This window comes from Oryx dammah, unplaced genomic scaffold (assembly GCF_014754425.2).
Source record: "Oryx dammah isolate SB20612 unplaced genomic scaffold, SCBI_Odam_1.1 HiC_scaffold_4, whole genome shotgun sequence".
Lineage (NCBI taxonomy): Eukaryota > Metazoa > Chordata > Mammalia > Artiodactyla > Bovidae > Oryx > Oryx dammah.
In genome coordinates, this window is record NW_024070188.1 from 47883498 (window position 1) to 47900360 (window position 16863).

At 39.9% G+C, this 16863-nt stretch overlaps 1 protein-coding gene across 1 annotated transcript in view; it reads left to right on the forward strand.

The window, feature by feature from the left end:
- Positions 1 to 16863, forward strand: part of MDN1 (midasin AAA ATPase 1) — a 142331-nt gene that overhangs the window by 24259 nt on the left and 101209 nt on the right. Inside the window, exons 8-15 of the mRNA XM_040238799.1 lie at positions 980 to 1083; positions 2528 to 2642; positions 5543 to 5736; positions 7098 to 7179; positions 10219 to 10314; positions 11980 to 12092; positions 13534 to 13682; positions 14338 to 14398. Coding sequence (XP_040094733.1) covers positions 980 to 1083; positions 2528 to 2642; positions 5543 to 5736; positions 7098 to 7179; positions 10219 to 10314; positions 11980 to 12092; positions 13534 to 13682; positions 14338 to 14398 — 914 coding nt within the window. The remainder of the gene's footprint in view (positions 1 to 979; positions 1084 to 2527; positions 2643 to 5542; positions 5737 to 7097; positions 7180 to 10218; positions 10315 to 11979; positions 12093 to 13533; positions 13683 to 14337; positions 14399 to 16863) is intronic.

The following is a 16863-nucleotide window of genomic DNA, read 5'->3' on the forward strand; positions in this document are numbered from 1 at the left end:
AACAACCTTTCCTGCCACATAATAGCCAAGCCAGAACTTTGCTGTCTCCTTCCTCTCATCTCCCACTCACTCAGTCTGATGTTGCTGAGTGCTTTTTCCTTATCACTTACTCTGTTCCCCCCTGGCCTGCTGCCTTAGCACAGGGCTTCTTGTTTTTGTCTCTGTCTAATCTATCTTGCCATCTTGCCTTTGTTACTTGACTGATATGTTTTTTCACTTCTTTCCATCCAGGCTGGCTTTCTTTCAGTTTATCTTCCATATTGTTCTACAGTTCATTTTCTAAAATGTAAAATAAAGCTTTTTTCTCCTGAATAAAATCCTCTCATGAAAAAGTTCAAACTTCTTAGCTCAGCACAGAAGGGCTTTTATCCTCTGTCTCGTAAGCCTAGTATTTTTTCACTACTTCACGTGCACATTCTGCCCTAACCATCACAGAATCTTCTCAGGCCACACTCTTAGGCATGTATGTTTTTATTAATTATAATATTTTTGCCTCGAGTGATTGTGCCATTCCTTTCCCACCAAACCGGACTAATTCCTGTTCCACTTTAAGACTCGGTGAATGGCATTACCTCTAGGGTGGCTTCACTGCCTTGCTTCTAATCCACTCCACACTCATCGACAGCCTGTCTTCACGTGGTGTTTTGTTCGTCGCCTGGGGTCACACCAGTTAGGCTGTGTGGTAGTTTGCCAGCTACCTCCCATCAGACGCGAGGCTGTAATGCCTCAGTCGTGTCTGGAGTTCTAGTGTCTTGCTTGATTCCGGTCCATAGTAGGCACCCAGTGAATGCTGAACAAGTAAGTTGTTCTGCTGGAGTGTAGTTCACTCCAGTATTCCCACCTGCTTTGACCCCAGTTTATGCTGTGAGAAGTAGCATTTCCTTTAAGTATATGTTTGTCATTTGGTTAGAGGGCTGGTTTTGTTTTTGTTTTGCTACTTCTGTCTTTATAGCTTTGTCCCTGGAATTTTGTGATTTAGATTTCTGTGCTGATCCCTCTCTTGGAGAATGGAGAGCTCTTGATTCCTGGCCAAGGTGACTGTGTGAAGGTGACTCCTGGATTTCAGTTCTTTGCAACCAGGAGGTATGTCCTATTAACCCTTTTGTTTCCACGATGGAGCCTCTTGCTCATGAGTCCACATGCTAGAGTGCTGAGTATGCAAGTCCAGGAATAGAGTTCTCTGGGTGTTTAAACAAGGTTAGTTGGAACAGATCCAACCATCTCATTCCTGACTGTTTTTCATGGAGATAATTAATTTAGAAAATAAAACCAGTCTTCAAAACCTTGTTTTCATATTTTCAAACATAATCAGAAATGACAGTTGTCAGATAGCCCTGGATTTGAATCCTGACACTGACTTTTTGTATCTGTATGTACCTTGCTTGGCTGATTCTGATGGGACCAATAATGCCTGCTTTACAGCTTGGTGTAAGTTGTAAAGTTTAGGTGAAATGACTTGCACTAAAGACCTGTCACATGGTGGAGTGCCCAACCATGATGGTGGCGCTGATGGAAATGAAGCCATGTAGACGTCAAGCAGTTTAAATAAATAAATTGAAGATAAGCATCAACAAAGGAATAAAACCTAAAGAAACTTATGTTTATGTCTTTATCTACATTTTAAAATAATGTGAAGGCAGTGGCTTATTTCCTACTACCTGACTACCTGTACAGTTTCTCCAAGATCTTAAAATGCCCAAGAGGGAAACTAATGCTACACTGTGTTTAGTGATAATGTTAGTGTATACTGTACCTCTGTGAACATTCACTCCCAGATGGAATGCAGAGCTGATCTAACCGTCTTCAAGGAGCACCTTGCTAGACCCTGATAGTTTTAATAGAACCTGTTTTATATTCACAGTGATAGTGAAGTTCTTTCCTGGGAAGTCCTGAGACATCATACAAGGATGTCACACCAACTTCAGTTCATTTCTTGGTTTTGCCATTTGTAGTCATAGTTGAGTGAGCAAGAGACATTTTTCTTTCTCTTCCTTATGGTTCTTCCTTGCAGTTAGAGGAAAAGAAGATCAACTGCCTCAGGGCAGTTGTTATGAGGATTAAATTAATGGCTTAAGTGTAAGCCTGTGGCTTGCCCAGAATATGTGTTCAATTCCTTGTCTTCTGGGTATTTTAAATAGTTTTAGGTACTGTAGCTTTTGGTAAATAAGCAGTGAACTTATTTTTAGTGCTATGGGTCTTAGTTTGTTTTCTTTTTCCTGAAGATACATCTTAATGAAAAGAAACATGTTTTTGAGATCAAAATGCCTAATAGGACTGTTTGCAGTAATTTGAAAATAACTTGGTTAAAGCGCTATTACTCTCCCCAGGAAAATAGTCAAAGCCGAGTCAGTGGCAGCATTTCATTGTCATCCTCCCTGTAAGCCTAGCATGATAGTGTCTTGACACCAGAAGGAATTGTGAGCTTTATTAGATGTGACACAATGTATAGCAAGGGGTAACCAGGGGCATAATTCAAGATTAAAACTTAGGAATTTTGTGTGATTCTGCTTTTCATTTTGTAATACAGATTGTTGAGCTGTGGAGGAAATTGGTATCGACCGCTAAATAGTCATGCTACTCTGCTAGACAAATACTGGACCAAAATTCACCTGGATAATATGGATAAGGCAGAACTGAATGAGGTATGTGATTATTTGAAAGTATCAGTGCTTTTCTTTTTCACTTTTCATTTATGTTAAGTTTCAGTGTTGTGTTAGTTTCCACTATACAAAGAAGTGAATCAGCTCTGTTGTTGTTTAGTTGCTAAGTCGTGTTCACCTTTTTGCAACCCCATGGATTGTAGCCACTAGTCTCTTCTAGGTCCATGGGATTTCCCAGGCAAGAATCATGGAGTGGGTTGCCATTTTCTTTTTCAAGGGATCTTCCCAACACAGGGATCAAACCCATGTGGCAGGCAGATTCTTTACCACTGAGCCGCCAGAGAATTCCTATTTTAAAAGTTTCAGACTATGCAGAGAAGAGAAATAGCCCAGTGAGTCACAAAAATACTCACCACTCTAAATTTAACAGTTAATGTGCTAACATTTTACTATATTAACCTCATCTAGTACTTTTTATTTGCTAATATATTTGAAAGCAAACCTCTCAGCATTTCACCCTTAAATACTTTGATGCATCTCTAAGGGCATTTCCATATGTAACCACAATATCAGTATTATAGCCAATAAAATGAATTATTATTCCTCAGTAGCACTTCATTCTCAGACCACATTAGAATTTCCCCAGTTGTCCTCAAAGGATCTTTTTATTTTTACTAAGTTGATTGTAACTAGTATCATTCACACTTAACAACTTCATGTGCATTTCCATCTGGACCTTAATGGAAACTGAGATGACTTGGTGAAAGGCTTTATACATTAGTTCACTTTGTAGTATCCCTGGTTCTCTGTGACCCCTAAGCAGTGTGCCTCACTCTACGCTGCCAGCCTCTCTCTTCCTCTGCATCTGCCTTCTCACTTGGGCAGCTTTCTGTCTCCCAGCACTTCACTTTGGACAGTAGCAAATAAGTATTGTCAGTGAACATTCAGGCATGGCAGGGTCACTTTCCTCTTTCTTGGTGTAAATTTTTACATAAATAAGTGGCACCAGACAACCCTTTCAAATATTTTATCTATTAATAGCATTTAAGTGTTTATTAACAGAGGGGTTTTCAGAGGGCACCAATTGCTGGATCAGCCTTCATATGATTTCTAAGAACCCTGGCCTTGATGGTGTGATTTTTGTATCTCTGTAGCTTTGTGAGTTTCTTATCTCACTGTAGTTCTCAGTTGTGTAATTGCGTGTCTATACGTCTTTCTCTCCCTCTCTTGGTGCTCTCAACTGTAAGCTCCTCCAGGAACCTACTCAGCTTTGGTGTCCCTGGCATCCAGTCCATGCCTCACAATTCATGTGTTTGTTGTATTGCTCTGACATAATACCCCTCTTTTTTTTTTTTTTTTTTTTGCTGTTATAGTTCTTTAAATGTTTCGTTTTCAAACATTTAAATATTGATAAGCATATCATGTCAGATTAGTTTATCATGTGATATTCTGTTTATATTCTGACATTTATGGTAATAACAAAAGATATTTTTTGTCTGAGGTAGAAAATGACTAATTGATTGGTACATATAAATAAATCACTGTTCAGATCTTTTTTCCCAAATAACCGAGCCCTACTAAAGTGTTAAACCTAAGTTTTTTTCAAGTAAAAATAGCTTTTTTCCCTCACCATGATCATAAGTATACATGTTCATATGATAGAATTACTCCTCAGCAGTGAAATAGAAGGAACTACTGATACATACAGTGATGCTTGGGTGAATTTCAAAACCATGATGCTGAGTAAGAGAAGCCAAACTATGCGCTACATCCTGTGTGATGCCATGTGTATGAGAAATTTGAAAGCAGAACTGTGCTAATTGGAATCAGGTTCAAGATTCCAGGGACAGGGGTGCTGGGGAAGGGTGTGATCACAAGGGAACTCTTGTTTTGTTTTATGGGTGATGGAAGTATGTATTTTGTTTATGGTAGCCACAGTCCATAAATATGGTCAGTTTTGAAAATGTTCCGTCTGCACAGAACATGTTTATTCTCTCTTTGAAAGATCCACATGTGTAGCAAATAAAATGAATTTGTTGATTTTATTATTCACTTCTATCTTTACTTAATTTTTAATACATTTGAAATATTAAAATTTGTAAAATCTTCCAATTTAACAGAAAGTTATGAAGAAATTAAAACCTGTGAGATCTAATACTCAGTGACACTATTAAAAGATTTTAGTTCTTTATCTTTGTAAATATGTGGACTTTACCTCTTTAATATATATAAAATATGTTGATATTTCATATATTAATATAAATTGGAATCATGGTATACTTCTTAAGCTAATTGAAATATATTAGCTAATAATATTTCTAATACATACATGATATTTTTCTTCTCAAGTAGACTTAACAAATCCATATCATAAATATTATAATATTATGGCCACCAAGTATTAATGCTGCACAAAATTCTTAATAATTATTGAAGTGAATTGGACTAGATCTTTTGCTTTCTAAATTCTACTGTCTGATAAAAACTACTTTTTATCAGGACTTTAACACTAGCTCCTTTTGCTGTGTTCTACTTAAAAAAAAAAAAACCTTTGTTTCCTTTCCCACTAAACTGTTTCATTTGTGCTTTTGGCTGAGAAATGACTTAATGATGGTACTACAATTGTCTTTAAAACAATCGGAGTATGTAGTACTTGAAGTGCATGGGCTTTGGATGCCCATGTTGTTTGAGACGTCTTTCCCATCAAGCTTCTGTACCCAAAGCTGTGTGATAGGTCATGAGATTGCCAGATAACAGTTCTAGGCAGGAAGAAGTCACAGTCTTCGGGGGGTTGGAGGTAGTGGGTGAAGGTGGAAGTTCTTACACTTGCTCAAGATGACAGATCTCCTAGAGAAATTCATTCTTGGTGTGCTTTTAAAAATCACTTTGTCTGCTGCTAATTTTTTTTTTTTTTTTTTTTTGCATTTTTTCTCCTCTGTCAGGTTCTTCAAAATAGATATCCCAGCTTAGCAGCAGCAACCGATCACCTGCTTGATATTTATTTCCAGCTTATTGGAGAGAAGCATCACTGTCTGAGCGAAAGTTCTGTTGGCGGGGAACAGGCACCAGAGGAGGTTCCAGAAGCAAGACAAGAAAACAAGAGACTAAGCCTTGAGGGAAGAGAATTGTCTCTCAGGTATTGAGCTAAACGCTTTTGGGTTGGTATTTTAAAAATTGCTTCTCTCAGAAGTTCTTAGCAGCTCAAACTGAATGGTTACAAGAAGTCTGATTTTGAAATTAGACGTTCTCAGTCTCTAATCTGGAAAAGGAAATGGCAACCCACTCCAGTGTTCTTGCCTGGAAAATCCCAGGGACGGTGGAGCCTGGTGGGCTGCCATCTGTGGGGTTGCACAGAGTCGGACACGACTAGCAACTTAGCAGCAGCAGCAGCAGCAGCCTCTAATCTGTTTGAGATCTATAGTTACTGAATGGGAAGGCTTATGAAGATAATATTATGTTAGCTTTAAAAAATAACTTTTTTCTTCTTCTTACAGTTTTATTGAGCTATAACTGACAGCTCTGTTTAAGTTTATGGCATATAGGATAATGATTACATGCATATGGAATGATGACTACAAGTTGAGTGAACCTCCATCATCTCACACATACTAAGTTAAATAGTAAAAAACAGTTTTTTTCTTGTGATAACGTAACAACTTTTCATATATAACATTCTGCTGCTGTTGCTAAGTCGCTTCAGTCGTGTCCAACTCTGTGCGACCCCAGAGACGGCAGCTCACCAGGCTCCCCTGTCCCTGGGATTCTCCAGGCAAGAACACTGGAGTGGGTTGCCATTTCCTTCTCCAATGCATGAAAGTGCAAAGTGAAAGTGAAGTCGCTCAGTGGTGTCCAACTCCTAGCAACCCCATGGACTGCAGCCTACCAGGTTCCTCCATCCATGGGATTTTCCAGGCAAGAGTACTGGAGTGGGTTGCCATTGCCTTCTCACATATATAACATACAGCAGTGTTAATTATAATTATTATGCTGTACATTGCATCCCTAGGAATTATAATTGGAAGTTTAACAAATAACTTTAAATTCGGAAATAGTGGAAAAAGTTGGAAAACTACTGACATCGTTTTTTCACTGGATGTCCTGTTGGAACAAATGGAGTCGTAAATAAGATTTTTGGGTTTTGCTGTATATAGTAAATTCTCTTCCTTTGAGCTACATTTGCAGTGGTTGACTTGCTCTTTGAGAAGTGAGAATTGGGAATGGGCAGCTCCCCTTAAGTTTGCTCTGAGAGTTAATTGCTCCTGTCTCTTGCTACCTTGTCCGGTATGGATGGGGGAGAAATGAATTATAGGTTGCTTCCTGGTAGAGGTAAGGAAAGGATCCACTTATACTTTTTCCTGACTTAACACTGTTTATATTCAGTTGCCAGAAAAAGGGAGCGTCTTTGTGGTCAGACGTTTCCAGACCTAAGTAAACTCTGATACCTTTGATATCTTTGACCTGTGTTTTTTTTATTTCTTACCTTTTTTTTTTTAAAAGGGATCTACTTAATTGGTGTAATAGGATTGCCCACAGCTTTGACAGTCTGTCTTCATCAGCATCGTTAAATATTTTTCAAGAGGTAAGATATAGTCTTCCTGCTTATTTTCTCTGTGCTCTGCAAGACTGCTAATTTCCACTGTTATTTTCTGTCTCTTGACTATTATCAGAAAGTTTTTCTATGGTGTAGGTACTGTGTATATCTCTAGCTAGTTAAAACTGAACTAAAGTTGTCTTAGAGCTAAGTGAGCATGATAAATGTTTCGTGACTCTTGAAATGGGTTACCCCTAATTTCAAATAAGTCTAGTTTGAAATAGAGTAAAGCAGATGCTGAAATTAAAGCTTAAATGAAAGGAAAAAATCCCCCAGGTGGTAATACTATTGTAAAGCAAAAAGAGTTTCTAAGATATTTAGTATTAATTTCTATGTATAATTTCTTAGTCTATTTGACAGATTTGTACTTGTCTGATCCCACCACTTGCCCCAGCAGGGCCTTTTTAACTTTAGTCCAGAGAAAGATATGTGGGTTATAAAGTCTGTTCTTGTATGCTGGGCTGGGGGGAAAGTGTGTTGTGCAAGAGGGAAGCGCTGTTGAATTACAGCTCTGCCATATTCAATAAGAACTGAGAGAGATTTATTTCCACCTGGTTAAGAATAAAAGTGGTACCGCCTGAAGATCTTTGGGCTCTTAAAACATTGACCCGTTTTGACTTTAAAGTGTTACCGTGTCTGTCAGCTAGGATTGAGGCTTTAAAGGATAGTGACCTGTTGTGGTGAGCAGTATCTCTGGTGAAGGTACTTTAAGTAGAAAGAACCCTGATTCAGAGCACACACTTAATCAAGCCAGACCCTGAAGTGCTGTGTGCCAGTCCTTTAATCTCCTTCTGTCCAGTGAAATTTCCTTCCCGTCCTCCTATATTTTTCATCTTCCTACAGATAATCTTGTTTTGTACTTTTAAAATAAAACTGGCATGGGGAGAATCTTCTTTAGTCTCTATTTTAGAATGTTATTGTGTGTGTGTGTGTGTGTGTGTGTGTGTGTGTGTGTGTGTGATTGACAGCCCATAAAATTGACTCTCTTAAGGTGTACAATTCAGTGTATTTTAGTATATTTATAGAATTATGCAATTCTAAGTAATTCTAGAACATTTTCATCACTTCAAAAAGAAACCTTGTAACCATCAACCATCATGCCTATTTTTCTTCTCTCTGCAGCCTTTGACAGTCACTAATCTACCTCCTGTCTATAGATTTGCTTATTCTGGACATTTCATATAAATGAAATCATACATTAGGTGACCCTTTTATCTTCTTTCACTCAGCATATGCTCTTGGCTAATCCATGCTGTAGCATAAGTCAGTACTTCATTCTCCTTATGGCTGAGTAATATTTCATTGTATTGATATGCCACATTTCATTTATTCACTCATACGTTAATGGATATTTGGGTTGTTTTCACCTCTCGTGAATAATGCTGCTGTGAACATTTGTGTACAAGTATTTTATTAATATGGGCTTCCCTGGTGGCTCAGTGGTCAAGAATCTGCCTGCCAGTGCAGGAGACACGGGTTCGATCCCTGGGGCAAGAAGATTCCCTGGAGAAGGAAGTGGCAGTCCACTCTAGTATTCTTGCCTGGGAAATCCCATGGACAGAGGAGCCTGCTGGGCTGTAGTCCACGGGGTCACAAAAGAATTGGACATTCCTTAGTGACTAAACAACAATAATATTTTATTAATGTAGAAGTAAAAATGAGAAAATATGGGGAAACAAATGGTAAAAAATATTCTCCCATTCAGAGATTCCCCTGTACTATTAATACCTTGGTGTATCTCCTTGTACATCTTTGTCTATGCGTATGGAATTAAAAACTCTTTTACTGTATTAGAGCCACGCCCCCCAGCCCCTCATAAAAACCCCACACTACCTTGTTGAAGAGATCAGGCCAGTTGTTTGATAGAATGTTTCACCTTTTGGCTTTATCTGGTTGCTTCTTCTCTGTTTTGATACCAACTGGTGTCCTGTAATTCAGTCCAGTTCTGATACTGCCTACCTGGAGTTAGTGTAGACTACACAGGTTCAAGGACTGAGTCCTCCTCAAGACCATCCCACTTCAGAATCCAGCCACAAGTATTGGAGGCCCACCCACACTTAGGACCAATCAGCTGTAAATTCAGGGGTTCCCACAAACTTCTCAGGTACAGTGATTGTCTCATAGAATTCTTTGGAAGCTCTCTAGTTACTGTACAGGTTACAGTTTTATTATTAAAAATATTACTCAGGAACAGTCAAATGAAAGAGACACATAGGGCAAGATTCCAGGGATCTGAACACAGGCACACCTTTGGAGGCAGGGTGTGCCACCTTCATCATACATCGTGTTGTCCGCCAGCCCCTCTACCCTCTCCAAGTGTTGGAAGATGGAAGTTTCAGTTCTCCTGTTCGAGCTTGGTCTTTCTCACCTGGCCGTTTCCTCTGATAAGGAAGGGCTCATCTGGAGCTACCTTGCTTAGCATAATAAACCCAGTAGGGCCCATGAAGACTAGTGAATAACAGAAGACACTCCTTAGTCCTGGCGATTCAGAATTTTTGAAAGGCTGTGTAGGAATTAGGGACAAACACCAGATAAATTCTTATTACAGCAGAAGACATGTATCTTGGCTTCTCAGTAGCGGCTAAGTACTGGGTTAGGGTAATGACAGTATTCCTTTATTGCACACCAAGAATTTCCCTTTACAGCTCAGAAGTAATCTTTCGGTGTTATCTCCACTGTCTGAGAATCATTTTCCATTACAGAATCATATACCCACCTAGGGATTAATGCTAATTGCTATTTTTGCCTGAATTTTACATTTGCTAACTCAGGGCTCTGTGTGTGTGTTTTCCTAATTAACCAATATTTTGATAATAAAGCCTTAACATTTTTGGTGTCCTGTCTCTGTTGTGGTAACATCTTTAAGTCTAAGGTTGGTACCTTATTTGTACTCTCCTTTCAGTCTTTCTTGCAGAAATGTTCCTGCTAGATTTTATGTTCCTTCCTTTTGTGGCCTGGACAGCAGTGCTCTGTCATTAATGTATTATTTAAGAAGTCAGTTGCTATTTGCCTTGGTTATTTTAATAGGCCCTGGACTGTTTCACAGCAGTGCTTTCTAAGCAGACGAGCAAACTGAAAATGGCAGAAGTCATTGGAGGCAAATTGAACATTTCCAAGAAAAAGGTATGTAGTGATATTTCTACTTCCTTCTTGAAAGGAAGTTGGGTTATTTAGCTTACTTGGCTGGTCTCTGGCCCTTACCTAGAAAAGCTTTTGCAAAGTTGGTAGTTTCATTGCTGCTTCTCATGGACATAAAACTCACTGTCTCTTGGATAAGTAGTTCTCCCTGTGGTCCGCATTCTTAAAGTGAGCTGCCTTGTGTTCTTTCTCACACGTGCACCTTATTTTCCAGTGTTTAAGGAGCATGTTATTATGTAGGTTCTGGATTCAGGACTGGAACGATGTCTTAGCAAATATTTTAATAAGCCTTCGCATTTCCAAAGCTTCAGTTCAGTTTGGTCACTTAGTCGTGTCCGACTCTTTGTGACCCCACGGACTGCAGCACACCAGGCTTCCCTCTCCATCACCAACTCCCAGGGCTTGCTCAAACTCATGTCCATAGAGTCAGTGATGCCATCCAATCATCTCATCCTCTGTCGTCCCCTTCTCCTCCCACCTTCAATCTTTCCCAGCATCAGGGTCTTTTCTAGTGAGTCAGTTCTTCGCATCAGGTGCCCAAAGTATTGGAGTTTCAGCTTCAGCCTCAGTCTTTCCAATGAATGTTCAGGACTGATTTCCTTTAGAATGTACTGGTTGGATCTCCTTGCTGTTGAAGGGACTCTCAAGAGTCTTGTCCAACACCACAGTTCAAAAGCATCATTTCTTTGGTGCTCAGCTTTCTTTATAGTCCAACTCTCACACCCATACATGACTACTGGAAAAACCATAGCTTTGACTAGACAGACCTTTGTTAGCAAAGTAATGTCTCTGCTTATTAATATGCTGTCTAGGTTGATAATAGCTTTTCTTCCAAGGAGCAAACGTTTTCTAATTTCATGGCTGCAGTCATTTTAGATCCCCGAAAAATAAAGTCTGTCACTGTTTCCATTGTTTCCGTTTGCGATGGAGTGATTTGACCGAATGCCATGACCTTAGTTTTTTGAATGTTGAGTTTTAAGCCAGCTTTTTCACTCTCTTTTCACTTTCATCAAGAGGCTCTTTAGTTCTTCACTTTCTGCCATAAAGGTGGTGTCATCTGCATATCTGAGGTTATTGATATTTCTCCCAGCAATCTTGATTCCAGCTTGTGCTTCATCCAGCCCAGCATTTCACAAGATGTACTCTGTATGTAAGTTCAATAAACGGGGTGACAATATGCAGCCTTGACGTACTCCTTTCCCAATTTGGAACCAGTCTGTTGTTCCATGTCCAGTTCTAACTGTTGCTTCTTAACCTGCATACAGATTTCTCAGGAGGCAGGTCAGGTGGTGTGGTATTCCCATCTCCTGAAGAATTTTTCACAGTTTGTTGTGAAGAAAACATAGCTGAAGAAAAATTACTTTGATTTTTTTTAGAAGTATCTTTTAGGAGTATAGCTTTTCTTGACTGTTCACTTTATGTAAGTAGACAGAGGCTTATTTGAATGAATAAATTGTAGTGTTAGGGAACATTCATAATCAGTGTTTTTAAAAACAGAAACTTGGAAAATATTTTAAAATAAAATTAAATGCTAACTTGCCTATCTCGGAAGCCAAAAGTGCTTCTAGAGGGGGCACAGTAAGCCTCATGATTTAAGTGTTTGAAGAGTATGCAGAATTTTACTCAGGGAAATCTTTTACCCTCCCATAGGCAGAATTCTTCTGTCAACTTTACAAACCAGAAATTGTGATCAACGAGCTTGATGTGCAAGTGGGTCGAGTGCGGCTTCTACGAAAACAAAGCGAAGCTGTCCACCTACAGAGGTAATCAGGGTTCCAAGCTGAGCTCAGCACTGTGGGGTCATTGGGAACTTGGTGCAAGGAGCATTTGGTCCTGACCCTTTCCTCTGAGTAAAACATGTGTCTGAACTGTAATCTCTCCAGTGTGCTAGACTGGTAAGGAGCAGTGATTTCCCAAAATGTGTCCTGTGAAACTGGATATTAGGAGGTGGAGGGTGGTGATGAGGGTCCTTAGAGATTTGGGACCAGCAAAAATGTATCTTTGATTTTATTCATTGTAACGTATTTATTTAGTGAAGTAAGCATCACTTGGAAGGCAGGCTTGGTCCTAACATTAGTCTTTTAATTCCTTGAAGGCTGGAATTGTATAAGTTTCTGAGATCTAGTTACCATTTACTAAATATTTGCTGTATTCCTAACATTTTGCTCAGTGCTGTTTTGCATGTTTTTGCATGTGGTTATAGTAATCCTATGAATTAATGTGTTTGTTAGCGCCCTAGGACTCTCCTCACAAATTAACCATAAACTTGATTCATGTATGCATGCATGCTCAGTCGCTTTAGTCGTATCCGACTCTTTTCACCCCATGGACTATAGCCTGCCAGGCTCCTCTATCCATGGGGTTCTCCAGGCAAGAATACTGGAGTAGGTTGCCATTTCCTTCTCCAGGGAATGTTTCCAACCCAGGGACCAAACCTGGGTCTCTTGTGTCTCCTGCTTTGACATGTGGGTTCTGTACCACTAGGGCCGTAAACTTGATGGTTTGCCATAAACATTTCCTCTCAGTTCTGGAGGCTGGAAGGCTGAAACCCAGGTGCTAGCAGGGCCACGTTCCCTCTGAAGGCTCTTGCCTCTTCCTGGCTTCTGATGGCGTGCACTAGTCTTTGGTGTTCCTTACCTTGTAGCTGCTTCAGTTCAGTCTCTGACTCCATTGTCTTATGGTCTTCTTCCCTGTGTGTCTTTTTTGTGTCTCTAAATTTCTCTTTCTGTATGAGAACATGGGCCATTGGATTTAAGACCAGCCCTTAAGTCCAATAAAATATGATTTTTATCTTATTATTCCTATAAAGACCTTTTTCCCAAATAAGGTCACATTCACAGGTACTGGGTGGACATGAATTTGTGGGGGACTTACTGCAACTAGTAAGTGTTGTTGTCCAGATTGTACAGATTAGGAAACCAAGGCTAAGAGAGGTTAAGTAATTTGCCCAAGATGACATAGGTAGTGCAGATGTTTTATCTTGTCGGTGTTTTGAATTTCTAGAGCCTAGTGAAGTACTGGGTATGTAAATGCTCCATGTTTATAGAATGAATTCTGCAATTCTTACGTTGCGCACTATCCCATGCAATGTGAAGACAGTCCCTTCTCAAGTTGTCTTGCTTGTCGAGTCTGGTTCCTCAGAACAGCGCTGAGAGACACTTGCAGCTTGCCTCTCCAGCTGCTTACGTGCTTTCACCTCCCCAGGGAGAAGTTCGCCTTTGCTGCTGTGAGGCCATCCTCTGTCCTTATCGAGCAGCTCGCGGTGTGTGTCAGCAAAGGGGAGCCTGTGTTGCTGGTGGGAGAAACTGGAACTGGCAAAACCTCCACAGTCCAGTATTTGGCTCACATTACAGGTAACTCCTGGAGGGGATGCACTCTGCCCTAGACAACAGACATTTCATTTCATACCGACTGCCTTTTTAAAAACTAGAGTCCAAAGAATATTGGAACTTAAGAAGTGCCACAGCTCTATTTCCCCTGGAGATAAGCACTGGAATCTTTTTCCTTGGAAACAATGTAATCTCTCCCCCTGGAAATAACTACTATTAACATGTTGGTATTAACTTTTTTTCAGTTCTAATCTATGGCCTGCACATACATAGTGCTTTGGTTTTGGTTTGAAGCAGATGGGATCCTTCCCTGTATTGTGTTTAGTTAAACACATTGATCATCTTTAAAAACAGAACTGCCTCATTCCTGTTCTGATGTCTAAATTAATATTTCACACTAGATATTTATTTAGTTCTAATTCATAGACATTGACTCACTGAAGGATTTTTTTGTTGTTGTTTTCAGTTACCTGATGCTAGAGCAGTGAATCTTTTATTCTCTCTGGGTTAGGTTAAAATTTTGAACAGTCAAGATTCTGAAAATGTAAAGACTGACAATATCCACTGTGATCCTTAAGGATGTACGAACACAGGCATGGGCAAATCTTTTAATGCGCACTTCCTCTGACCCCTCATTTTATTTTCAGAATAACTCTTTATACCCTTTTTTTTCTTAAAGGCCACCGTTTGAGAGTTGTCAATATGAATCAGCAAAGTGACACTGCAGATTTGCTGGGAGGGTAAGTATGGTTTTAAACCTTTTCCTTGTTATTTTGTGTTCACTGCTTGAGGTAAGAAACACTTCTTTCCTATTAAGCTCAATACTAACCTTGGAAGAATGTTCAACGACTTGCCCCCCCCCCCGCCCCGTGCCTACCCCAGCAGGATATTTATTAGGGTTTATTAAGGGACTCTTGGGTATGTAGATGTTTCTCTTCATTTTAAAGAGTTTTTGAGGTTCTTGCTCTCAGAGATCCTGCTGAGGGTGTGGGGTGGGGGCTGGAATATAAAGGTGAGTATGCAATCAACTGTGGATCACAACAAACTGTAGAAAATTTTTAAAGAGATGGGAATACCAGACCATCTGACCTGCCTCCTGAGAAATCTGTATGCAGGTCAAGAAGTAACAGTTAGAACTGGACATGAAACAACAAACTGGTTCCAAATCAGGAAAGGAGTACGTCAAGGCTGCATATTGTCACCCTGCTTATTTAACCTATATGCAGAGTACATCATGCGAAATGCTGGGCTGGAAGAAGCACAACCTGGAATCAAGATTGCCGGGAGAAATATCAATAACCTCAGATATGCAGATGACACCACCCTTATGGCAGAAAGCGAAGAAGAACTAAAGAGCTTCTTGATGAAAGTGGAAGAGGAGAGTGAAAAAGTTGGCTTAAAACTCAACATTCAGAAAGCTAAGATCATGGCATCAGGTCCCATCACTTCATGGCAAATAGATGGGAAACAATGGAAACAGTGACAGACTTTATTTTGGGGGGCTCCAAAATGACTGCAAATGGTGACTGCAGCCATGAAATTAAAAGATGTTTGCTCCTTGGAAGAAAAGTTGTGACCATATGACAGCATATCAATAAGCAGAGATTGCTAGAGATTGTCTAGTCAAAGCTATGGTTTTTCCAGTAGTCATGTATGGATGTGAGAGTTGGACTATAAAGAAAGCTGAGTGCCAAAGAATTGATGCTTTTGAACTGTGGTATTGGAGAAGACTCTTGAGAGTCCCTTGAATAGCAAGGAGATCCAACCAGTCCATCCTAAAGGAAATCAGTCCTGAATATTCATTGGAAGGACTGAGGCTGAAGCTGAAACTCCAACACTGTGGCCACCTGATGTGAAGAACTGATTTATTTGAAAAGACCCTGATGCTGGGAAAGATTGAAGGTGGGAGCAGAAGGGGACAACAGAGGATAAGATGGTTGGATGGCATCACTGACTCTATGGACGTGAGTTTGAGCAAGCTCCGGGAGTTGGTGATGGAGAGGGAAGCCTGGTGTGCTGTAGTCCCTGGGGTTGCAGAGTCAGACACGACTGAGCAACTGAACTGAACTGAATGCAGTTAAGTAATATTTACCTGAAGAGTATGTTCTTGAGCTATGCTGCCTTCAAGCGAGACTCTCCTGCAATTTGTTTATCTTTGGTTAAATGGAACTTCACTGTGGTCAATTAAATGCCCTTCTTCCTTTTGATGTTTCTGAATATGTTAGTTTTTGAACAACTTTAATATGTGCTGAAGGCTGTAAAACTGATAGATGCTATTGGCATACCTTATGTTGAATGATACTAGGATCTGTCCCATTAGTTCTAAACAGTTGCTTGCACAAATCCTTAAAAGCATAGAACAATAGAAGTTATTGTTCTTTTTTCTCTTTATGGTATCTACGAGAAGCTCTTTATTTACTTTTTTTTTTTTAAGGGCACTTTATACTGTAGCATTATTTTTACTTTTGCTCTTTCCAGTCTCTATACCTTCCTGCTCTGGGTGGAGTACTAGTGTAGAATCCTGCTTCCTTCTGTGCTTCTCATTTTCTTACCGTCCAGGCCCTTAAATTCTGCTCTACACATACCTTGACAATGTATTTTAAATTTCTATACTCTTAAAATCTGTCAGCTGAGACTTAACCTCTCTTACTCCAGTTCTTCTTTCACTGTTTTTCCTCAGTGGTCTTTTCTGCTTTGCTTTTATATTACTTCTGTTCAGTTAAGTGACAGTCTCCCCTTTCCCTCGTTGTGGTACTTGCAGTGTGTTCTTAGTAATAAATGGAATTTGTTATTTAACTAGAATGTCTGTTGTTGTTGTTTAGTTGCTCAGTCGTGTCCAACTCTTAGCAACCCCCTGGACTGTCACCCGCCAGGCTCCTCTGTCCGTGAGATTTTCCAGGCAGGAATACTGGAGTGGGTTGCCATTTCCTTCCCCAAGTATGTCTGTACTACTGTCTATTTCTACTCTGTATTCTGTAATGCCCTACAGTTAAGTATAGCTAACACAGATGGCATTGTTCTTATACTAACTGAACATAGGCTGTATCAGTCTCGTTTAAGAATTTGTAGTAAATGGCAACCCACTCCAGTGTTCTTGCCTGGAGAATCCCGGAGACGGGGGAGCCTGGTGAGCTGCCATCTATGGGGTCGCACAGAGTCGGACACGACTGAAGTGACTTAGCAGCAGCAGCAGTGTTATATCAGC